The sequence below is a fragment of the Dromiciops gliroides genome, chromosome 1 (genome assembly GCF_019393635.1).
Source record: "Dromiciops gliroides isolate mDroGli1 chromosome 1, mDroGli1.pri, whole genome shotgun sequence".
NCBI lineage: Eukaryota > Metazoa > Chordata > Mammalia > Microbiotheria > Microbiotheriidae > Dromiciops > Dromiciops gliroides.
Window position 1 is genome coordinate 671,407,052 of NC_057861.1, and position 25,580 is coordinate 671,432,631.

A 25,580-nucleotide genomic window follows, 5' to 3' on the forward strand; every position below is an offset into this window, starting at 1 on the left:
GTTAGAAATATTAATGTTTTTGTGTTTCCAGTAGTGAGGATAGGTTATGATGAACCTCTAGCCTTGAACTCCTTTGATATCAGAGGCACACATTTGTGATATCTGCCAAAGTAACTATTCTTTATGGCTGTGGGATTTTCTACCAAATGTATATGTCAACAGGGATCAATCACATTTCTTGACTTCATTAGTCCATCGTGCTAATGAATTAAGTGAAATGACTCATCTATATGGACTCGTTGATGCACAATGAGGTATGAGCTCCGACTGAAAGCTTTCCCACATTCATGGCATTCATAGGGTTTCTCCCCAGTGTGGGTTCTCTGATGCATAGTAAGGTGTGAGTTAGGACAGAAGGCTTTCCCACACTCATGACATTTATAGGGCTTCTCTCCAGTATGGATTCTCTGATGTCGAATAAGGCTTTGGCTCTGACTAAAGGCTTTCCCACACTCACTACATACATATGGTTTCTCGCCAGTGTGAAGTCGCTGATGTCGAATAAGACTTTGGCTCTGACTGAAGGCTTTCCCACACTCTTTACATTCATAAGGTTTATCCCCAGTATGGATTCTCTGATGAACAATGAGCAGTGAGCTATGGCTAAAGGCTTTTCCACACTCATTACATTTATAGGATTTTTCCCCTGTGTGAATTCTTTGATGTTCTATAAGAGATGAACCCTGACTAAAAGATACACCACAAAAATTACATTTATAAGGTTTTTCTCCAGTATGGATTCTGTGATGGGCAATAAGGCTTGAGCTGTGATTGAAGGCTTTGCCACAGTCATCACATTCAAAGGGTTTCTCTCCGGTATGGATTCTCTGGTGTACAATAAGGTGTGAACTATGACTGAAGGCTTTGCCACAGTCATTACATGCATAAGGTTTCTCTCCAGTGTGGATTCTCCGATGCTGACTAAGGCTTGAACTCTGATTGAAGGCTTTTCCACAATCACTACACTGATAAGGTTTCTCCCCTGTGTGGATTCTCTGATGTACAATAACATGTGAACTATGACTAAACATTTTTCCACATTCATTACATTCATAGGGTTTCTCCCCAGTATGAATTCTCTGATGCTGAATAAGGCTTTGGTTTTGATTAAAGGCTTTCTCACACACATTACATTGATAAGGTTTCTCTCCAGTGTGGATTCTCAGATGTTGAATAAGGTTTTTGCTTCTACTAAAAGCTTTTCCACAGTTAATACACTTATGGGGTTTTTCCCCAGTGTGAATTCTCTGATGTCGAAGAAGGTCTGAATTTCGACTGAAGTGTTTTTCACATTCACCACATTTATGTGATCTCTGTCCTTTAGGATATGTCTGATGTATGAGGAGTTTGGAAGTAAGACTTGGGCTTTCTTCATACTGCTTATACACCTTGTCTCTCTCTTCTCTAGGACTTGTCTTGTCCTTAACAATCACTTCCAAGAAACTTCTCTCCTCTCTTTTTCCTGTAGTGTATTCCCATTGCCTCTCTAGACTATCTTTCCATTCAGTGGCTTCTCTAAATATGGGCTCCTGGGGTATATCCTTTTGGATGCATCCTATTGTCCTTGGGTGTGATTCTTCTTTGAAAATTTCCCCCTCCAAAGTCTCCTTGTTCAAATCCTCAATCTTGGTCCTGGCATTGTCATCTAGCCAAGAAACAGAAAATACAAATGTCATTTCTTCCAAGTGCTCTAGAAATGCATAACTTGTATGTCAAAATTTACTTTGTAGAGAGAGAGGCAAGATTAAGCCAGTTAGTTAGAAAAAAGGAAAATCAAGGATGGGTAAAGAATCTAGAAGAAAAACCGGGGAGAGGTAAAGAGAGAAGCAACACATAGCTAATTGGATGAGGAACAGATAAAGGAAATAAGTAGAAGGAAGGAAAATGGATATGCTAAGGAAACAACTCAGAGACATGAGCAAATCTGAAAATATTCCTGTCCAGTCATCTGAATGTCTATGTCTAGAGTGTTGAATATAGTTCTTCTTATCATGCTTTAAAAAAAAAAAAGACAACTGAAGACATTTTTGATTACAGCAAATTCAGGGGACAGAACAAGGGACCTGAAAGGTAGAGAACTAAGGGAGCACTTAGAGAAGGAGAGGCCTAGAACCCACCTTTTCCATTATACTAGACTAGGAGAACAGGATGATTGAATTTAGTCTAGTTCTCCTGGCTTCAGGGACAAATATAAAACAAGATCAGTGTCCTTGGAAAATTTTCAATGAGTTCATTTGAAAATTCAATACAGGCAACTGTTCTAGTTCTCAGAAATGTATTTGGATTCCCAACAGTCTTTTAAGACAGCATTTTAAAAGCAAAGATGGAGAAGAAAGAATAGTTGGCATCAGCACTAATAGAGTCTGTATCACTCACTGTGATAGACTTCCTTTGAGTCCTTTTTGTCCAGAGCTCTATGAAGATCCAGGACCCATAATTCCTGTTCTTGACCAGGCTGGGAGATCATGGCAGTTTTAGGAAACAGAAATCCTGCTTATGAGGAAAAAAGATAGAAAAGAAAGGTTAGCAGAAATATAGAACTGTTCTGGAGAGTCATCATACAGTAGGTATTTAGTAAGTACTTATTTGCTTAACCCAGTATTATGATGGGGGGCAAGGACAAGAGTGAGGAACAGAAAGAAGTATATTAAGACATACTACCTACTCTCAATCAGCTTTAGAGTATAGTTAGGAAGAATTATACACATAAAACAATAATGAAGACAGTCTATAAGCAAATGTTAAATTGTGTGGCACACAGACTGAGGACTCTAGGAATATAAAGGAGAGGCAAGGTGCTGAGAGACAGAGTAACAAGGGAAGATATAATGGAGCAAATAGAATTTAAGCAGGGCCTAAAAGAATGGATATGTTTGGCTAGGCAGAGTGGAAAGTGCATTCTAACTGAGGAGAAACAAGGAGTAAGTGGAAGTTTCTGAACAACACAGCCTTGTTTAAAGAAAAATTAGCTGGGCAGCACTATGCAGGAGGGACCCAAGACCTATTTCAGCTCTTATTCTATAAGGGACAAAGGAGTCAGAAAGAGAAACACCTGGTTAAAATACTTAGGACTGTACTTCCATGAAGGAAAAGATGACATAGGAAGTCAAACGTGTGGGTCTGCAAATTCAGAGCAAACTCTTCACTCTCTCCCTGGTTATAAGATAGAAAAGTAGGTAGAGGAGATGACAGATAACAGATGAAACAATATAAGAAGAATTATTACATGGTGATGAAGGAGTCCTACAAGGGGAGAGCTACAAATAAGAAAACTCCAGAGGAATGAAGCAAAGTGAGAGCAAGGCAGGAATCCCGAGCTGGGAATGATGAGTACCATATTGGGGATCATGAAAGTGGAGCATCATTGAATCACAAAGCAGGCATGAGCAGGCCCCTTGATGAGGAGGTGTCAAAAGAGAGAGCAACATGCAATTCTGATGAAGCTGTTTCTTCCCAGAGCAATTGCTGTTCCTATGCAGAAACTGAGCCCTAGAGACAAAGAATCACAGAATGTTAGAAGAAGAAAGGAATTCAGAGATCATCTAGTCCACTAACATTCACTTTAAGATGAGGAAACTGAGTCCCAGAGAAGTGAAACAACTTAGCCAAGGTTATGAAGCTAGTTTGTAGCATATTTGGAATTGAAAACCAGGTCTTCTAACAAGAAGGAAAAAAAAAGTCCAAAAGTAGAAACAGTATGATTTAATCTGCATTCATAATTCACAGGTTTTTTTTTCTGGATGTTGAGAACATTTTCTATCACGAGTTCTTGGAAACTGTTTTGGATTGTTGCACTGCTGAGAAGAGCCAAGTCTATTACCATAGTTCATCACACAATGTTGCTGTTACTATGTACAATGTTCTCCTGGTTCTGCTCCTCTCAGTCAGCATCAGTTCACTTAAGTCCTTTCAGGTTTCTCTGAACTCCTGCTCATCGTTTCTTACAGAACAATAGTATTCCATTACATTCATATACCACAACTTGTTTAGCCATTCCCCTATGGATGGGCATTCCTTCGATTTCCAATTCTTTGCCACCACAAAGAGAGCTCCTATAAATATTTTTGTACATGTGGGTTCTTTTCCCTTTTATGATCTCTTTGGGAAAAAGACCCAAAAGTGGTATTGCTAGGTCAAAGGGTATACACAGCTTTATAGCCCTTTGGGCATAATTCCAAATTGTTCTCCAGAACGGTTGGATCAGTTCACAGCTCCACCAACTATGCATTAGTGTTCCAATTTTTCCACAGCTTCTCCAACATTTATTATTTTCCTTTTTTCCTGATAGGTATCAGGTGGTACCTTAGAGTTGTTTTAATTTGCATCTCTCTAATCAATAGTGATTTATAGCATTTTTTCATATGGCAATAGATAGCTTTGATTTCTTCATCAGAAAAATGCCTGTTCATATCCTTTGACCATTTCTCAATTGGGGAATGACTTGGGTTCTTATAAATTTGATTTAGTTCCCTATATATTTTAGAAATGAGGCCTTTATCAGAAATGCTTGCTGTAAAAATTGTTTCCCAGTTTTCTGCCTCCCTTCTAATTTTGGCTGCGTTGCTTCTGTTTGTACAAAAGCTTTAAAATTTTTTTTTCCCTTCTTGTTTGAGGTTTTTCCTTTGTGCTCTGATTCTTCTTTTATAAGATGATTAATGTAGAAATATGTTTGATGTGATTGTACAAATACAACCTATATCAGACTGCTTTCCATCTTGGGGAGGAGGGAGGAAGTGGAGGGGGTGGAGAGAAAAGAAAAATTTGGAACTAAAAATCCAGTGAAAACAAATGTTGAAAACTATGTTTATATGTAATATGTAACTGGAAAATAATAAAATAAAATTAATTTAAAAAACCATGATTGCAGGATTCTACAGGTATAACCTATATCAAATTGCTTACTATCTCAGGTTGGGGAGAGAGGAAAGGGGAAGGGAGAGAATTTGGAACTAAATTTTTAAAATAAATGCTTTAAAAAATTATATGTATTTGGAAATAAAATATTTTTCCAAAAACAAAAAAAAAAAGAAAAGAAAAAAAAAAGAAAACCAGGTCTTCTGACTCACCAAGTCCAGTGCTCTTTTCCTTATACTACATGCTGAGATAGAATTGAACTTGTATAATAATCAAGGTGGAACTGGAACCTTAGAAAAGAAACAATAGGGACTATTTAGGGTATAGGATATGAAAGGATTTGGACCTTCTCAAACTGTAATCAAGGTCAGAAGCCTCACACTTCGCAACCTTCTTCCCTATAACTCTGGTGATGAGTCTCACTCTGGCTGTGAAATCCACACTTCCACAAAAAATATCCAGTCTCACTCTGTGTCACTTCAGAGCGGATATACTAAGGAAATGACTCAGAGACATGAGCAAATCTAAAAATATTCCTGTCCAGTCATCTGAATGTCTGCATCCGAATGCTGCATATAGTTCTTGTTATCACGCTTAAAAAAAAAAAAGGACAAATAAAGACATTTTTTACTACAGCAAATTGAAATGCTTTTATGCAAATAATAAATGTAGCTAGAATTAGAAGATAAATTGTCAAGTGAGGGGAAAATCTTTGTATTAAATAACCATAACAAAAGTCTGATACCCAAGATACAATGAGAACATGGCTAAGACTCCACACTAAAAGTGATTAAAGGCTAGGAACGGTTTTCAAATGAAGAAATGCAATCTATCAACCATCATATTTTTAAAAAGCTATAGGGCAGCTAGGTGGTGCAGTGGATAAAGCACTGGCCTTGGATTCAGGAGGACCTGAGTTCAAATCCAGCCTCGGACACTTGACACTTAACTAGCTGTGTGACCCTGGGCAAGTCACTTAACCCTGATTGCCTTGCAAAAAAAAAAGAAAAAGCTATAAATCACTAATATAGAAATGCAAATTAAAAACAACTCTAAAGTTTCACCTCATACCCAATAAGTTTACAGTAAAGACAACTGTGAATCAACACAAAGGGGCTATGGGAAGAAAGACACACTAATATGAGAAAATTCATAATCCTAGTCATACTCTTTGACCCCAAGATCCTAGTTTGGGGCATATACTCAAAGTAGGTCAACCACAGAAAGTCTCATATATACCAAAATATTTAGGGTATCACTTTTGGGGATAGAAAAATAACAAAAAGTAGGCACTTAGGAAACAGTTGGAAAAAATTATGGATATATGAACATAATGGAATAGTAATGTATAGGGAAAAATGGGTATAAAGAATTGAGAAAAACCATGGCAATACTTGCAAGGAATGATGCAGAGCAAAATCAGCAGAACCAAGCAAATAACAGAACAGTAGTAACATAAATGAAAATAACACAAAAAGACAGGTGAATGTTGATACATTGTAGAGACCAATTTTAGACCAGAGAACAAATGATTAAACGCATTTTTCTTCTCTTGGAAGGGTTGGCAGTGGGGAACAAGTGTGCTAAAAAGGGTATACACAGCCAGTCAGAGTCAATTTCACTTAACTGGTTTTTTTTGTTTCAAAGGAGGGTTCAATGGAAGTGGGCTTGTATCAGGATATGCCTGTAGTATAAAAAACAACAGGTATTGATAAAATTTAGGGAACAGAAAAAATTGAGAAGAGCAACTAAAATCATCAATCATATAAAGAAATCCCCTAAAGATAAGCAGAAATGCTTAGGATTCTTCAGGTAGCAAAGAATTATAAATAGAAACTGTAATCAAATAATTATCATAGCTTACTTATATGTCTGTGCTATACTCTAGGGCTAAAACAGTACTTTCTTCACAAAAAAACTGAAAGTTATTAAAAGTATTATTAACCCCATTTTTCAGAGGAAGAAACTAGTACTTGAAATGAAGCCACTTGCCCTATCACCACTAGTATGTATGTATAAGTGAATAGTATGTATCATGTGTGTATGTATGTGTGTGCATATATGTATGGATGGATGTATATATGTAAACAAACACATATACGTACACTCTGACTAAATGTCAGAACTTAAATTTTGAGTCCAAATTTTCTGATTCAAAGGTCAGTATTTCTTCCATTTCTTCAAGTTGCTATGTTCACAAAGGAATGTAGATATATTTCTCAAATTCTAAAATATCAGCACTAATAAATACCATTTTATGCCTTGATGAATTATTTTTAGGATGATTAAATATTACTTAACAGGCAGTAAATACAGGATCTGCATGAAGTCCCCATGCACCTTTAAAAACAGAGTTAGTTATAGGCAGTCAAAGCAATAATTCAGCATTTATTAAGCTTCAACTATTTATATGTAAGGCACTGACTAGGTGCTGGGGACAGAAATACAAAGAAATTGAATAACTCTTACTCTCAAGGAGCTGATGTTTTCTCCAGGAGAAACTATCTGTAAAAATAGATAAGCAAATTTGTTAATATTTAGTATGACCACATAATTTAAAGCACAGCTCTAAATGTTGTTATAGAGGCTAGATAGTGGCCCAGTGCACAGACCTGGAGGCAGTCAGGAAGACCTTAGTACAAATCCTTTCTCAAATATTTAGTGGCTGAGTGACCTTGGGAAAGTCACTTAATCCCAGTCTGCTTCAGTTTTTTCATTTGTAAAATGGGGATTATAATAGTACCTACTTTCCAGGGTTATTGTGAGAATCAATTCAGATCCTATTTGTAAAATGCTTTGTAAACCTTAAGGCAATAGGATTTTTATCATTATTATTTGTATTATTATGTCCAGTCAAATGTAGTCATTGTGTTGCTAGGTTTTTTCTTTGTTATGAAATGGATTTTTGATAACAGAAAAACAAAATTAAACTTTTAAAAAGGCATTAAAAACATATCCAGCTCATTTTGTAGATGAACTAAAAAGGCTTAGTCTTGAGTCTCAATCTTTATGACATTATAAACAACAGCAATAAGAAGAGGGGTAGGGTCTAAAAGGGAGTAAGGTGACAGTAGCCATTTGTCCTATTATAGTCAAGTTTGGACTATTTGTGATAAAAGGGACTCTCATCATTTTTTGGTGGAAACTGTCCTTATAACTTGTAGCATTACAGAATTCACAATTGGAAAGGACTTTTTTTTTTTGGTGAGGCAAGAGGGTTAAGTGACTTGCCCAGGGTAACAGAGCTAGTGTCAAGTGTCTGGGACTGGATTTGAACTCAGGTCCTCCTGAATCCAGGGCTGGTGCTTTATCCACTGCATCACCTAGCTGCCCCCTGGAAAGGTCTTTTAAGATCATCGTATCAACCTCTTCATGTTAGAGATGAGGAAACTGAGGTTCAAAAGGGGAGACGTGAGTTGACCAAGGGTGTAGAGATGCACAGGCCTAAGTATAACCCAGGTCCTTTTAAGTATAAATCCAATGTTATTATTACCACAACATGCTGTCTATTTAGTTGTAAAAGACAGGATGAGCCTAAGTCTAGCTCTAGCAAGCAGCAAATACCACTCATGGTCCAAAAACATGCCCCAAACACTGTAAACATTCTTCCCCGACCTAAGCTTAAAGGCTCAACATTCCCAAAAGGTTCCAGTATAGATTAACAAAAAAGGAAGACTGGGGGAAGGGTTCAAAAGTCCTCTTGCCATCATTCCAGGGAGAGGACAGGTGATGCTGGAAACCTCTGCCCGCATGATGCAAGCTGACAGGCGCACCCGCAATGGGTACATACGTGCAGTCTGGTGACAGGTGCAGCGTGTCTTCCAGGATCAGCCTAAGGGCAGAAAAGCTCACCCCGTGAGGGATGCTCACCACGGACCACACAAACTCACTATGACTGTGATCTGATCTAGGATCCACGGGTGGAAGCAATGACATGGAAGTGTGGTAGCAGGGGAGAGCTGGGTGCACTTTGGGTAACTAGCAAGGGATGGCAGGGCGGGACTATACACGGCTTGAAGTGCCCAGAGAGGAAAAAGTGGTGAGTTGTGCTAGAGGACCGAGACCAACGGAAGGCCAGATAATTCACCCTCCGGCTTCAGTTTCCACTAAGGGAATATTCAGATACTAGCTTCACCAACCCCGAGGGGCGCAGGGTGGATTCCACAATCCATGGGTAAAAGGGGATTATTGTTCCTATTATTATTCATAATTGGAGCGGGGGCGGGGACGGGAGGGTCTGACCCCGCCCGGAAAGATAGGAGGAGAGGCCGCGACCCAGGACCACGTGGGTGGAGAAGGGAGGGAGGGGGAATAGCTCCTCCCAGAGTCCTCGAAGCAGCCCTTCCCCTCCGGTCCGCTAGGTTCGCCTGCGCCCCCACCGCAGCCCCACCTTGCCCCAGGGAGGGAGCCATCGGACTTGGCTTTCGGGCTTGGACACCCCGCGGGGTGTCGTCAGCGCCCCGACTCCGCCGCTCCGGGCCCGAGACCTCACCACTCACCGGCTGCGAAGTCCACAGGGAGCCTCGGGGTCTGAAAACACCACCCCCCCCCCCCGATTCCGGGGGGGTACGGCAGCACTTTGAGAACAATGGGCAGGCCGGAAGCTCAGCCGAAGGCCATGCAGACCTCTTCCGGCTCCTCTCTAGGAACTCCGGAGGTCGTCTCGTAGGTGGACTCTCTTGGGCCTCTCCTTCGGGGGCGGCCGGCCTGCCAGGGATTTCCCGCGATCCCCTGGGGACTACCGAGAGGGACTGGGTGGTGGGGAGGGGCGGGGGCGGGGAAAGGGCAGGGGACCGATCCCAAGCCAAGCCCCACCCTCCTGGGGCCCCTGCTCTACGGGGTGTCGTGGTGTCCGCTATGTGGGGTGTTTGCGTTCCCAAGGATGTCAGTTAATCAGTTTCTTATAACGCATAATGTTATCATGGCCATCATGATGTTTCTGTCAGCTAGTCATTGTTATATTCATCATTGTGAAGTGTTACTTTCATTCATTCATTACATTCAATTAGTATATTCTTTGTCTTTCAGCTATACAATCGTTGTTTTTATCATTTTTGTATTCACCATTATGAATTAATATATTCCTTCTATTCAATTCTATTCGTTATTATCCTTTCAGCCATGGATGATATATTCATTATTATTTTCATAATTTTCTATCCATTATTAATTCTTACATTTGTTATATTCTCATTCATCATTCTTTTTCTTTCAGCTATAAATGATATATTCATTATTTCATCATTTGATATTCATCATTATGGATTCTATTCATTATATCCTATTCAATTATATCCATCATTTTCTTTTAGCTATAATGTGCATTATTTTTCCATCGTTTTTATGTTCATCATCTTTCATTATATTCAATTCAATTATTCATCATTTTTCTTTTAGATATAAATAATAAGTTCATCATTATTTTATATTTATCATTGTGAATTCTATTCACCCATTCCTTATATTCCAATATTGCTGTTGCTGTTGAGTGCATTCAGTTGTGTTTGACTCTTCCTTATACCATTTGGGGTATTCTTGGCAAAGATACTGGAGCTGTTTGCCATTTCCTTCTCCAGCTTACTTTACAGATAAGGAAACTGAGGCAAGCAGGGTTAAATGACTTCCCCAAGTCACACTGATAGTTAAGTGTCTGCAGCCAAATTTGAACTCAGTAAGATGAGTCTTCTAGATTCCAAGCCTGGTGCTCTATTCTCTGTGCCACCTAGTTGCTGCATTCAATTATTTTAGTTGTCATTATTTTTCTATCAGCTATAAATAATGTTTATTAGTAGTAGTAGTATTAGTAATAATAATAAACATTTTAATTTAAAGTTTTAATTTCCAAATTCTATCCCTCCTTCCCCCCCTCCTCTCCCTTCTCCCTGAAGCTTTAAGCAGATATAGGTTTTATATATCTGCAATTATGTAAAATATTAGCATATTAGTAATTTTGTATAAGAAAACTTAAATAAAAGAAAAAAATGAAAAATAGCAGACTTCAGTCTGTGTTCAATCAATATCAGTTCTTTCTCTGGAGGTGGAGAGTATGCTTCAACATTATTATTTTAATCATATTTATATTTATAATGACTTATTCTATTTGATTATTATATTGTAATAATCATTGCGATTATATCAATATCTTTTTGTTATAAATAATATAGTAATTATTTTTTATAATTTTATGCTTATCACTATTATTTATTTTCATTATATTATTGTGTTCATTATTGTTTGTCTTTTGGCTATAAAACTTTCATTATTTTCATTTGATATTCGCTATAATGAATTATTATATTCATTATATTTTTAAAGTATCATCATCCTTTTTCTTTTATCTATGCAAATACAGGGTGATCCAAGTCTTAGGTCAGCTTTAACAGTAATAATAGCTACCATTTCTATACCACCCGGTGCTTTGCAAATATCATCTCATTTGATCCTTATAACAACCCTGGCAGGTTGTTGGTAATGCTATTCTCATTTTACAGATGGGGAAATTTAAGTGATTTGCCCAGGGTCACACAATTAGTAATAATCTTAAGCTGGGTTTTGTTTTTTTGTTTTTGTTTTTGTTTTTTTAGTGAGGCAATTGGGGTTAAGTGACTTGCCCAGGGTCACACAGCTAGTAAGTGTTAAGTGTCTGAGGTCAAATTTGAACTCAGGTCTTCCTGACTTCAGGGCCAGTGCTCTATCCACTGCGCCACCTAGCTGCCCCTTAGGCTGGGTTTTAACAAGCTCAATGTGCCACCTAGTTCCTCTTATACTTTCCTTGTCTTCCTTCAAGACTCAGCTTAAATGCCACCTTTTGCCTAAGGCATTTCCTGATGCACTTCCTTCCCCCCACTCCCTTTTATGCCTTAACACCCCAAAGTTACCTTCTATTTTATTTAAGTCTTTAATATTCTGTGGAACCATATAATCCTAAAAATCACTTTTTATTTTCTGAAATGTTAAAAAATAATTTTTTGATAGTCTTTTAGTTTGAAGTATGTGGTCTAATCTGAATGAAAAACTTTATCAGCCTTTAACTTTCTTTTGTTTGTTTGTTTGTTTGGGATTTTTTGCAGGGGAGTGGGGATTAAGTGACTTGCCCAGGGTCACACAGCTAGTAAGTGTTAAGTGTCTGAGGCCAGATTTGAACTCAGGTACTCCTGAATCCAGGGCCGGCGCTCCATCCACTGCGCCACCTAGCTGCCCCAGCCTTTAACTTTCAATGCCAAGGCAACAATCTCCTACCTTGAAATCTTTGATTTTAGACTCAGTCAAGGTCTGGAAGGAATTCTCCCTTAAATGTATTAGGAAGGTGACCAGACTAAGAGCAGAAAATGCCTCTGAAGCACCTTTGACCCTACTCAAAAAAGAATCCTTAGAAAGATTGTTAAAGTGGTTAAAGAAAGATTGTCTTTGTAAATGTCTCCTTAGTTTTATCCTGGATATGTTACATTCTATACCTGACTTTTACATTTTCCTGGAAGACCAGTGAAGGTGTACTTCTTAACATTAACTTTTCTGTACTTCTGTGTAGTGAAATCCAAAACTCTAAAATTGAATTTTGTGCCCTTGCTTAATTTTGAATATGGAGTTTTACCTTTGGTATATAAGAAGACATTGGTTGTGGATAAAGAATTTCAATTAGCAGGAGACCCCTTACCAGTTTCAATTTTCTACAAGCAGCAATCCTTGCATATTAACAGTATCATTTAGAAAGAAAGCTCCTTATGAGTAGAAATTGTTTCTGGAGCTCAGAAGACAGACTAGTGCAAAATATAGAGATCTGGGAATCAACAGGCTTCCTCAAAGCCCAAGCAGGGCATCAGCATAAGTTCACTTTACATCCTGATCTTGTTCCAAATCCTCTCCATATAAGCCACCATCTGCTGTCAATGGTACAGCTGCAACTAATGGATGGACCCTTATTTTTTTTTTTTTTTGGTGGGGCAATGAGGGTTAAGTGACGTGCCCAGGGTCACACAGCTACTAAGTGTCAAGTGTCCAGGGCCAGATTTGAACGCAGGTCCTCCTGAATCCAGGGCCAGTGCTTTATCCACTGGATGCACTCTTCTTGAAGTTAATTTCCTTGACTCTTTTACTATCTTTCTATTCTCCAGAATCTCCCATTTACTCATATGGACAGCAGGCAGTTGCCACATATCTTTTAGGGGTGGGCCTTCACTTTTCATTCTAAGGTGTTATCACCTGGGTTTAAATTTCTTTTTTCTTTCTTTCTTTTTTTTTTTTTTAGTGAGGCAGTTGGGGTTAAGTGACTTGCCCAGTGTCACACAGCTAGTAAGTGTCTTAAGGCCAGATTTGAACTCAGGTACTCCTGACTCCAGGGCCATAAATCTCTAATAATGAATTTGTTCATCATATCAACTTATAATGAGTTTTGCATATACCTTCTATTAACACCTGGAGGCACTAACATCTGGAGGTGGGGAATTAGGATAAGGTTTCCAAAAAAAAATTTCTATGTGACATTCGGTTGGATTTGTCCAATAGGCAGTGGATGGAAAAATGAGCTCCTACCTGATGAAGAAGGTGGAACATGGCAGAATATAGGATTGGGAGTTCTAAGAAGGACAGAGGTTTTGGGTTTTAGATCTTTTGCCCTGAGGGAGCCCCACTTTAATAAAAAGTTTTACAGATGTAGTATCTGATGTCTCTCCTCATACTTGGGCCCTGGAAAGTGACCCCAGCTGTAAAACACTTTGTGGAGAAGCATCCACTCAAAAACATGAGTATAAAGCTCTACTAATGTGTTTCCTTTGTTAAACCACTGAGAGGATTTGTTCAAAGCAAAAGACAATTAGACAGCATAACAAAATAACAAAAAATATTCTCCAGGGGTACATACATGGAAGATATGAAGGGAAACACATATAAGCAACACTTGTGATCCAGGAACAAGTCAGAGGGGGGAGGGGAGAGGTAGTGGAGGGGATTATAGACTATATAGACTACAGAGATCTAGGATCCTGTCCTGGTGGAAGGGGGAACTGAGAGCTCAAACCCAACTTCTCTGCCCAAGGTTACATAGCTAGTTAAAAGTTTTTTTAAAACACCAAAGTGGTCAAATACAACTGAAAATGATTCAAGAATGGGTGTGATCAAGGGAAATCTCCCCAACCCCAGTGGTTATGGCTAGATTACACCTCATGGAACATGTCTGGAACTGGGCCCTCTCCAGTGGGCCACAGATGTTCTGGCTTGGCAGAAAGGCATGGCACTTTGGGATATTACAGAGCTCGTTGGGTGTTCCTTTGGTCACAAGGGGTTGGCTGTGTCAAAGTTGTATCAGAGAGAGCCTACCACTAAGACAAGAACTGCTCAGTAAAGTTTAAAGTGAGTAACTAGCCTCAACACCCCTTCTCCCTGGATTTCCAATGAACTGTCAAACTGTAATGCTTGGTCATAACAACCGGAACATATGCTGGCCTAGGTGAGTTTGAGGCTAGATCACAAAGCCCTAGCCAGCTACCTCTTCTTCATGTTTCCATCTTAAACTTAGGTGATTCTGAGATGATCATTTCCAGTCTTGGAGACAGCTTTGTAAATTCAAGAGGTATGGAGCTCCTGGGCCCCTCTGCTGGTGCTGGGGGGGTTGGGTGGTGGGCTACTAGTCATTCACTATGATTCCTGGAGGAAAGATGATTGTTATTAGGAGGAGGACCCCCACGCCCTGGCCAAGCTGAGGGAGACAGTACAGTGTGGAGGGGATTCTATGTTTATTCAGCAAAATGCTTCACGTTTTGGCGTTTTCGGCCTCACCCTCCTAGGAGAGCAATAATGGTGGTTATCCTAAAAATCTATTATAATATACCTAACAAGCAGTCATTCAGCCTTTGCTTTAAGGCTTTCAGAATTGGGGGAAGGAGGAAGCATACCCAGAACCTTTCTAGATATTCCGTTCCACTTTTGGACAGCTCCAACCAAGATAAAAGTTTTTCTTGACATCAAACCTAAATTTACTTCTCTGCAACTTCTGGCCACTGCTTCTGGATCTGCCTTCTTGAATACTTGACAGCTATCATGTTCCCTCTGAGTCATGCCTTCTCCATGATACACAATCTTCATATAACAGACTCAAGGCCTATCAAAATCCTGATTGCCCTCCTCTGGACATTTTCCAACTTATCAAGCCTTAAATCATGGCACCCAAGGCTGTACTCAGCCTTGAGAGCTGTTATGTTACTACTATAACTTTGTAATTTTTGTCAGTGGACCCTCACAAGTCTTTTGTTTTATGTAATGTCCTATATCTGATCTACACAGTACACAGAGAACCTTTCTATTCCTTTTGGAGAGACCTTAGATGAGCCAAAGCTAAATTGCAAATGATTTTCTGCAGGGCTCAGGAGTGGGAATGTAAAGAGCCAGAGAGTTCCAGAAAGGCTGATTTCTCCTGTCACTAGAGGGATTAAGAGCTGAGAGCCTCTTAGAGGGGGCAAGCACTTCATCTGTGAGTCTCTCCTCTTGCTGCCACAGTTTCTTGATACACACAGTGGGCACCTGTCTTACCTTGTATTTTGGTGAATGTTTAGATGCTAAAGAGCTATCTCTTCACTGCAGAGTGGAAGAGCCTCAGGGCTACCATAAAGGGCAGATGTCAGGGTTCTAAAAGGCTTTGCTGATACTCAACAAGGGGAGGGAGAAGATAGCGGGTATCTGACTGCATCAGTTGCCCTAGGTTGGGGAAAATAACATGAAAGTATCTAGAGGTTAACTCCATCCTAGGCTTTCAGCTAGCTGCCTTTGTGACACTTTAAGATTAGGGTTCTTAATGCAAAATCTGCGAACTTGCTTTTTTGTTTTGTTTTGTTTCTAAATATTTTGATAGCTAAATTTGATTTCTAAATATTTCAATAACTGCCTTCTTTTGTAGTTCAATGTATTTTATTTCACACATTTTAAAACCTGACTCTGAGGGGCAGCTAGGTGGCGCAGTGGATAGAGCACCGGCCTTGGAGTCAGGGGGACCTGAGTTCAAATGCGGCCTCAGACACTTAACACTTACTAGCTGTGTGATCCTGGGCAAGTCACTTAACCCCAATTGCCTCACCAAAACAAACAATCAAAAAAAAAACCTGACTCTGAGAAAGGGTCCCTAGGTGCCATTAAGCTGCCAAAGGGGTCAAAGACACCGAGATTAACAACCCCTTCTTTAGATCTGCCACAGGAAGCTGCACAGGAGGAGCTGGAAGTGAAACAATCCGTTTCTTCTTGGACTCCGAGCCCAAGCCTGATTGAAAGCATTTCTATACAAACACTTGCTGGGAGCCTCTGCCTCCCCCTTCCCTGCCGTGTCGTCCAGTTTTCCATTAAGTGTCTCTACTCTTCTTCGTATGGAAGAACACCAGTTATTAATAATTAACAATTTGCAAAGTCATTCCTTTCCCCATCGCGGGGTTTAGCATCTGTTTCAAGCTTTCTGATGTTAAATATGAGGGTGACTGGGTTAAAGGACTTGGTTTAATATGATCCTGCCCCCTGTAGCGTTAAAGACGGGGAAACTGAGGCTCAGGGGAGAGCACCATAGCTGAAGGAGCAGGCTGGGTCCAAACTCCGGTCTCCGGACCCTACGGCCATCCTTAGGCGACTTCCCCCTTGCATCCCCCACTCTTTTTCCTCCTCCCATCCCATCCAGAAAGCAAACGAGATGTCGACACCTCCGGGGCTCCTAGAGCGCAGCCGGAAGCTGCCGTAGAGCCAGGGGAATGACCGGAACCCACTTCCGGTCAGCCATTGTTCTTTTTATCCTCCCGTGAATGGCGGAGGTCTTCGGTCCTGTGCCCTGCCCTTCCCTCTCCCTCCCCGTCGGGACCCTGGAGGTCGCTCAAACGTTGTTCCTCGTAAGTGTGGGCCCGGGTCCCAGGGAAGGGGGCAGGTTGCAGTGAGGGGGCGTCCGCGGCCTGTGCGGCTTCCTTCCATCCTGGCCTTCAGTGGGCGGGCCGAATCACTCCCTCCTTCCCCCCCACTCCTATCTTAGAGTGGGGTAGGGGCGGAGCTGAAGCAGGGCGGGGGAGGGGCCACTCTAGCTCTAGCCCCACCCCCACTCCATCTCCTGCCATCTCCCGCCATCTCCCTTTCACTGGGTTCAACTTTTCCCTTTTACCCGGTTCTCACTCGTTTCCCGCCTTTCGGGCACCCCAGAAACCGGCGTTGTCTTTCCCGCTGCCCCCGGACTTTTGAGCGGATCAGAGGAAATCTCTGCAATATGCTTCGTGAACCTTGAAGTCGGCTCTTGTAAATTATCACCTTGTCAAAGCAGTTTGACAGTAGCCACTTGTCAGTCAGCAGTCAGTCAGTAAGCATTCATTAATCGCCAACTATGTGTCAGGATTCAAAGAAAGGCAAAGCACTGCATTCAGGGAGCACACGGTGCAGACAACTCTACAAACAAGCATCATATAGAGGATAAACTGCAGGTGATCAGTAGAGGGAAGACTCTGAAGTAAAAGGAGATCAGGGAAGGCTTCTCCAAGAAGACGAGATTTTAGCTGGAAATTTAAGGAAATCAGTGGAGATGAGCAGGAAGAATATAGGGGAATAGCCATTGAAAATGCCTGGAGTTGGGGGCAGCTAGGTGGCACAGTGGATAAAGCACCGGCCCAGGATTCAGTAGTACCTGAGTTCAAATCTGGCCTCAGACACTTGACACTTACTAGCTGTGTGACCCTGGGCCGGTCACTTAACCCCCATTGCTCCGCAAAAAAAAAAAAAAAAAAAAGGAAAATGCCTGGAGTTTCTCAGTGGGTGAGGGAGGGGAGGGAGAGAATTCAGAACTCAAGAGGAATGTTAAAAATAAATCAAGTAATGAATTTATTTTGAAAAGAAAATGCCTGGAGTCTGGAGTTGATTTGTTAAAGAAAAGGAACAGCAGGGAGACCAGTGTCACTATGGACACAGTACCCCTGGAGGGAGGAGGGTGTGAGAAGACTAGAAAGGAGGAGAGGGTCCCCTTTGGGAAGGGCTTTGAATACCAAATCGGGTGTTTTGTATTTGATTCTGGAGTTGATAGGAAGCCACTGGACTTTACTGAGTACAGGGGTGACATGATCGGGTCATCATCCTGTTAAAATCAGCCCCTCCTTTCCTTGACTTCTCTGTTTCAGTTACTGGTATCTCCAGCCTACCTGCTTTGGGAAGATTAATTTGACAGCTGAGTGGAAGATGGATTGGAGTGGGGAGAGACTTGAAGTGTTTTATTTGTTTATTTGTTTATTTATTTTTTGCAGGGCAGTAGGGGTTAAGTGACTTGCCCAGGGTCACACAGCTAGTAAGTGTCAAGTGTCTGAGGTCAGATTTGAACTCAGGTCCTCCTGAATCCAGGGCTGGTACTTTATCCACTGTGCTATCTAGCTGCCCTCTTGAAGCATTTTATAAAGTTTGTACTACAGGGGACCAATTAATAGATTTCTTGGACTGTAGAGCCAGAATCTGAAATCACAGAGTTTTAATAAAGCCTCTGAGGCAGTGTACTAGCTAAAGAAATTTTTAATTTTTTAAAAAATAATTAAAAACAAGAAACAAAAGACAAATGTAGCAGTTAAATAATGTTTTTCTAGTAAGATAGAACTGACAAGGAAGATAAATTGAGGGAGAAAGGTCCTAGTTTTGAATTCTTCGTACTAGTTATTCTAGGCTTCCTTGAACCTGGATTCTCCCCCCCCCAAAAAAAAATTTCAAACCACTTAAGGGAACTCAATTCAGTAAATATTTGCTGAGTACCTGCTACATGCAAGTAACTGGTAGGGTGTGATGAGGAAGAGGAGAGGACAGTTTCTGTTTCAAAGAATTTGAATTTTCTGAGGGACTTAAGCTTTGTGCAAATAAATGTAGAAGGGCAAAATGTAACAACTATAGCTTACAAGGTAGAATAAGAATCTAGAAGTAGTAGAGACAGTTTCTTTCTTACTGGGATGTGCTGGGAAACCCTCATGGAAGTAGCATTTGAGCTTCAGTTTGAAGAAAAGTGATAGACCTGAGTTGTGTTGGCCTGGGAATGGAATGGAGAAGCAGTTAGTAAACTTATTACGTGCTAAGCAAGAGGAATCCAGATAGAGGTAGTCCTTCCTGCCAAGAAGCTCACATTCTAAGTTCAGGGGGCAGCACCTAAGGATGCCTGATGTTCATGTTTGGTTCCTGGCAGAGGAAATAGCCAGATAGTACTCAGGTTCTGAGATAAAGGATTAGGGCAGTAACTGGGGAACAGAGCGGGAATGTGTAGTAAAGGACATTTCAAGGACATAGACCTTTGAGCAACAGCAGGGAGGTGAGAATGTACATGGTGGACTCGGGTTCATGTCAAGTTATGAAGGACCTTGGCTGCCAGATAAGGAATTTGGACTTTTTGTATTGCAGGTAGTATGGAGTCATGGAAGGTTTTTGAGCAGGGAATCAGATTGATCAGATCAGATTAGGCTCGGGGAGAATGTTGAGATTTCCAGATTGAGTATTGGAATCCTAGAGTCTTTGCAGAAGTAAATTCAACAGGAATTGGTAACTGAGAGAGATTAGCTGAAGATGTCTAAAGTTTGTAGTGATTGAGAGGATAGAGAGAGACTGGTAACTAAAACAGAAGTCAAGAGCAGGAGGAGCAGATTTTTGAAAGACAATCAAGATTTTTGTTTTGGTTGTATTGGTCAGAGAATTTCCCAGACCAGGGAAGCAGGTAATGATAGGATGTGAGGAACTGCCTCTTCTGGAACCTTCGTGTATAATTACACTGTTGAATCTCTACTACAAATATTTCTAGAAGTATAGCACTTTAGATCAGCAACATCTTGTTAGGGAAAGAACATAGGATTTAGAGTCAGAAGAACTGAGTTTGAGTTCTGGTTTAATACTTGGCTGTGTGCCCAAGGACAAACTGCTTAACCTCTCTGAGTCCATTTTCTCATTAAAGTGGGGATCTTCACAGAGTCACGAGGAAAGCATTTTATGAGCGGTTAAGCATCATGTAAATGTGAAATATGATTTCTGGCATTAGAATTGATATCTTGTGTTTGTAAAGTGCTTGACACTTTTCACATGCATTTTAGCTTCATGAAATCTCAGGAGGCAGAAAGGACTTTTTTTTTTTTCTGGGTAATGAGGGTTAAGTGACTTGCCTAGGGTCACACAGCTAGTAAGGGTCAAGTTTCCGAGGTTGAATTTGAATTCAGGTCATTCTGAATCCAGGGCTGGTGCTTTATCCACTTTGCTGCCCCCAGAAAGGACTTCTGTTACTTACTCTCCCTGTTTTACAAATGGGAAAACAGATTCCGAGAAGTCAGGTAATTTATTCAAAATCATATATCAGATAAGCTGGGAATGGAACCCAGGTCTTCTGAATTTTAGTTCAGGGTTCTCATCATCCCATCTCTTTGTGGTAACCCATCTGTCTTTAAAAGTGGGCTCTTAAACTATCATATAAAAAGTGTGTCACATAACTTTACCTGAGCAGAATAAAACCTAGTCTAAGGAAAGATAAAATCATTCCCATAAAATTTGGGATTACTTATTAGAAATGGTATCTTTTTTTACTTTTTATTATTTGACTTAAAAAATATAAGAAGCAAGAGATGAGCCTGGGGGTTAAAAAAGACAGTAGGAAAATCCTTGTTCCAGGTTTCGAGGCAATGCTAGACGTAGAAACCGGAAATGATGGCCCTTTCCTGTATAAGCGCTCCAGGTACAACTCCTTGTCCCACAGAAAATACCAGAGCTGTGAAGGACTCACAGGAATCCATATACAAAGAAGACCATAAAGCACTTCCCAGAAATTCTTAAGCTCCCAGTGCAAAGAAACTGAACTTGAGGTTGCAATCAGGTCATCTTTGACATTGAACTGAAATGCCTTTCTCCCGCAGAGATCCACCAAATTACTCCCAGGTCCATAGTGCAAATCTATGATTTAGCCAGTGGTGTCAAAATAGATCCTGTTAGTTTGTTGTTTTCTAAGTCAGTGTGCAGCTGAAGGGATCTATTTCTATTTGAGTTTGACATGTTGACTTCCCTCCAGAAGGCAAATAGTTGGGTCTGCTGAACAAGCATTCTATTGAGTTCTTCTGTTAACTTCTCAGGAAGCATGCTTTCAACTTTCTGGTACTATTCTGAGGTTTTAGACTCTGAGGGAAGGGAAACACTTGGGTCTGTCAGCATCCCGTGGTACTGTCTGCTGGTTGTAATAGTGGAGTGACAAGATCTTAATCTTTTTTTACCTTTCTCTCTCTCCTATTACAGCTGCATGGCTTTACCCTTTCTTGTACCTCTGACTTCCCAGTCCACATGAACAATCCTTTCATTTTTTCCAAGGGTGATATATTGCCCAGGAGCTTCCTGCCCTTTTCTAGAAGGCCAGCCTTCTGAGCTTGACATCTCCAAGTCTGCTGCTGCCCAAAGAATCTCCCTTCTCTGCTTAAAAGGCCAGATTCCAGAGTAATGCTGCATAGGAAATTGAAATCCTTCTTCCTCTACACAAAATGGTGGGGTCAGAGAATGTCATATATGCAATCTATTGAGCAGGGTATGCAAGCATAAATCTACTTCTATGGGAAATAGTGTTACTTCTGCTGCTCCATAGTTTAGGCAGGGAACATTCATACTCAAAAATTCTTTTGTCAAGCCAGGTAAATAGTTGGGGGGACACATGTATTACCTTTGTACTTCTGCCCCAAGCTAACCCTTATGAGTTCCTGGGGGTGAGGAAAGAGATAGGAGAGTAGATACAAACTGCTACCCTGCAGCCTCCCCAAGAACACAGTCATCCATGGTGTTATTGATCTCTCCTAGCATTGAGATAGCTACTTTTTATTTGAAATCAGATGAACGTGCCATCCATACCTTTATCCAGCTCATTGGCTTAAAATGCAATACTAGGGGCAGCTAGGTGGCACAGGGGATAGAGCACCGGCCCTGGATTCAGAAGGACCTGAGTTCAAATCCGACCTCAGACACTTGGCACTTACTGGCTGTGTGACCCTGGGCAAGTCACTTAACCCCAATTGCCTCACACACACACAAAAAAATGTAATACTACACAGAACCAGGTAAAAGTCCCTGAGGCATTTCTCTGTAGACCTACCAAATTGACATTGAAGAGCCACCAGCAATTCAGCTAGATCTGAATTAATCTCATTGTACTGACATTTAGCCTAAATCTGTCTGTCTTGTGCTTAAGAACAGTACAAGATATTAACAAAAGCATTGTTAACATCTAGGTAAACTATACCTTCAATATTCCCCCAATCTGTAAGTTCAATAACCCTGTCAAAAAAAGAAAGTGAAGTTAGTCTGGTATGATTTGCCCTTGATAAAGACAACCAGAGCTTCAGTGAACTGTTCTAGAATTTTCTCCAGGAATTAGAGTCAAGTTCATTGGGTTGTAGTTGACAGTCTCTTTTTTTCCCTTTGTTGAAAATTGAGGCATTTGCCCTTTTCCAGTTCTGTGCTTTCAGCGACTCAGTGACCTAGCAATCACACTGACTGTTCTTTTTTAAAGGTCTTTAAATTTTGTATTTTTCTACAAACAGATTTATCCTCTCCCCCACCCCCACTGAAAAAAAGAAAAACAAAACCCTTGTAACAAATAATGTATAGTCAAACAAAAATATCTGCTAGTTCTTTCAGTGCCTAAGGGTGTAGTTCATTGCAGGAGGTGTCTTGAATCCATTAAAGGCAGCTAGAACCTTTCTTACTATGACCTTATCTTGGGTGTGAACTCCTCATTAGCTATTTTTCCTTTTTTTTTTTCATTTACAGTATTAAAGTCATTCTCCTTGGCAAAGAAACAGAAGCAAAATTATAATTGAGTAACTCTGCCTTCTCTCTGTTGTGTGTTATGATCTCATCCACTTTAAGTTGTAGTCCTAACCCTTCTTTGATATCCCCCCACCCCAATAGATAAACAAAAGACTTTCTGTTCTCCTTACTTTTCTGCATCAATATAGTTCACTTTATCAGACCTTCCCACACTTTTATATTTGCCCTTTTACTAGTGCTTGCTTCCATCTTCTCTATTAATCTTCTAAAAACCTAAGTTGGTTGGTGAATTACCTTTATAGTCACATTTTCTGTTTTTCTTCTTTGAAATTGTTTCTTAGGGGGCAGCTAGGTGGCACAGTGGATAGAGCACTGGCCCTGTATTAAGGAGGACCTGAGTTCAAATCTGGCCTCAAACACTTGACATTTACTAGCTGTGTGACCCTGAGCAAGTCACTTAACCCTAATTGCCTCACAAAAAAAAAGAAAAGAAAATGAAATTGTTTCTTATATCTTCAAAATTTCCCTCTCAAGAATCTTGCGTATCTTCTGAGAAGACTTCCCCTATAGAATTTTAGTCCATGAAATTTTATCTAGCATCATTCTATACCCTTTGAAAACTCTTTTCTCCAGATTTCTGTAGTGCCTGTGTCATACTGTGCCTGCCTTTTCTGTCCTCTATTCCAAATTCTAAGGAAGTCAGACCCAATCAGGAACTGTTCCCTGTCCTCTTAACAAGGTACCATAAGCATGCCTGTACTCTAAGGGAAGAAAGAAACTTATCAAATTGAACTCCTTTGATTAACTCCCCCACTCCATACATAGTATATTGTGTAAGAATCTGTTAGATGGTCCTATAGTAATTAAGTGAACACAGTTGAGACACTGTGAATAATGTCAAAAGAAAGATTTGCTTTTGCAAGGCAAGTGGATTACCCATTAGCAGAGGCATGACTGTCTTTTTTGTAAGGAATGAGCATTGTGAGAGTCAGTATTGCTGTGGGATGGAATTTGGGGTCAAATTGATTATGAGTTGTCCCAAAAGAATTACAAGACTCAGTGACTCAGTTTCCCAAGTTTTATTGCAGTACTGTGAGTGATCACAGGGAGAGCACCAGAATAGTGGAAAGGTATCTCTCGAATAAGGAAAGGAAAGACAGTTATATTTATAGTATGGATAAATTGATTTATCAGTCTCATTATAATAATCTCCACCTTGGGGAGGTACAAGGGAGGTCCTGTCCTACTCATTATAATATTCTTCACCTTGGGGTGTTACAGGGGAGGGCTTATCCTAATTTGGAGTTCCTGGGGTCCTAAGCCAACCCCTGAGGCGGGTACCTTTTTCAGTGAAGGTGTGTTTTGGGGGTTTATACATCATAAGGTGAATCTGGAGACAAATTTGGCCTTTTCTGTGCATGTCTCTTTCTGGTTCCCATGGCTAGTTTCAAAACACCTTCATTTTTCATTAGAATTTCTATAGCCTTGTCATTTCCTTTATTGTTATATGACCTGACCCTTTATGGTCCGGTTATGGGTACTGATTTCTGTGGGTACAAGAACCTCACATCCTGACTTGTAAGTTATCCATTAACTGAGGTCTGACTCCCTTTTGGAGCTAATATCTGAATTAAAGCTTGGGTCTTAAGTTTTTCTATTAACCCCTTTTTTGCCTTCTACATCAACATGACTTAATGGATAGAGAGCTGCTGGTCTTGGAGCCAAGAAGACTGGGATCATATCCTATCTCTGACTCTTGCTGCCATTGTAAGGGCTGTTCACTTAATCTCTCCACCTCAGTTTTCTCATCTGTACAATGAGGGAATTAGACTAGTGTTGTAAAGTCTCTTCCAGGTCTAAATCCATGGTCTTATGGGAAATATTATTTTCCTTCCAAAGAAGATGACTCTGTTAGCCTGGAGCTGACCTCTGTCACTTGATTATTTCTCAACGTTAACAGTGATTTCTGATATTTCGTAGGTGACGTCACCCCAGGCCTAAGACTTTCAAGACAAAGTTCTGAGACTAGAAGTACAGACAGAGACTGGCTGATCAAGTTTCAGCTGTAGCCAGGTTTTGGTGAGAGGCTGTGATGACTGCAGAGGTGAGGAAAGCCATGTGTCTGGCCCCTCAGCTCTTGGGTGTCCAGGAGAAGAGGGACAAGCCCTGGGGACCAGGATCAAGCTTGCAACAGGACAGCCAGATCAGCTGTGAAGTCTTCCGGCAACACTTTCGGCAGCTGTGTTACCAAGAGACCTCTGGGCCACAGGAGGCCCTGAGCCAACTTCGTGACCTTTGTGGACGGTGGTTGAGGCCAGACATGAACACAAAGATGCAGATCCTGGAGCTGCTGGTGCTGGAGCAGTTTATCACCATACTCCCTGGGGAGATCCGAGCCTGGGTGCAGCTGCATCGCCCAGAAAGCGGAGAGGAGGCAGTGGCCATGGTGGAGGATTTCCAGAGACACCTTGATGGACCCAGGGAGGTGAGAAGTAGAACCATTCATGGCAGAATTAAGGTGTAGTCCAGAACTACTTTCTTAGCAGATGGAACTGGCTTAAGAACAGGGGCCCCCAGTAACCATGGCTTGAAGACATTTTGCCTTCAGGATTTCTGGACCAATCGCATGCCTTAGGCATAAAACCTAGATTTGAGTCCTAGCTCTGTCACTTAGCTCTGTATCTTTGAGCACACTACAGTTTCATTTTCCTCTACTTTATCTGTCTGTTTGTGTTCACTTATCTTGTCAAACATATCCTGATTACATTTTTTTAAACATTTAGTCATTGGTAATTTTTTGAAAATTTATTTTCAGCTCCAGTTTTGCTCTCTCCATTCCTTCCCCCACCTTTTGAGAAGACAAGAAATAGGATTCCCATCATGTATATGAAGTCATGCAAACATATTTCCACATTAGTTATTTCCTCCTATTTTTAAAATGAGGAGAGTAATACTTTTTGTTACCCACTTTGTACTGTTGT

General features: G+C 40.7%; 2 protein-coding genes across 4 annotated transcripts in view; one reads left to right on the forward strand and one right to left on the reverse strand.

The window, feature by feature from the left end:
- On the reverse strand, positions 1 to 16,467 carry ZNF678 (zinc finger protein 678). The gene is made up of 4 exons (XM_044000829.1): positions 16,389 to 16,467; positions 9,245 to 9,709; positions 2,377 to 2,490; positions 1 to 1,645 (listed from the first exon to the last, which is right to left on the reverse strand). Exons 1-4 carry the CDS (start codon positions 16,465 to 16,467, stop codon positions 201 to 203), a joined length of 2,103 nt encoding a protein of 700 aa, XP_043856764.1. The 3' UTR covers positions 1 to 200.
- Positions 16,263 to 25,580, forward strand: part of LOC122734982 (zinc finger protein with KRAB and SCAN domains 7-like) — a 21,860-nt gene continuing 12,542 nt past the window's right edge. For all 3 annotated transcript variants that reach the window (XM_043976204.1, XM_043976206.1, XM_043976205.1), the window contains exons 1-2: positions 16,263 to 16,706; positions 24,580 to 25,084. In XM_043976204.1, the coding sequence (XP_043832139.1) occupies positions 24,692 to 25,084 (393 nt within the window). In that variant the 5' untranslated portion in view covers positions 16,263 to 16,706; positions 24,580 to 24,691. The remainder of the gene's footprint in view (positions 16,707 to 24,579; positions 25,085 to 25,580) is intronic.

Excerpts from the sequence above, each read along its gene's own strand:
- ZNF678 (XM_044000829.1), bottom strand. The coding sequence starts at position 16,467 with ATGCAAGGGGGAAGTCGCCTAAGGATGGCCGTAGGGTCCGGAGACCGG. Across the intron at positions 2,491-9,244 it reads GGCTCCCTCCCTGGGGCAAG|GATTTCTGTTTCCTAAAACT; the intron begins GTGGGGCTGCGG and ends CCTCATAAGCAG. Across the intron at positions 1,646-2,376 it reads CTCAAAGGAAGTCTATCACA|ATGACAATGCCAGGACCAAG; the intron begins GTGAGTGATACA and ends TTTCTTGGCTAG.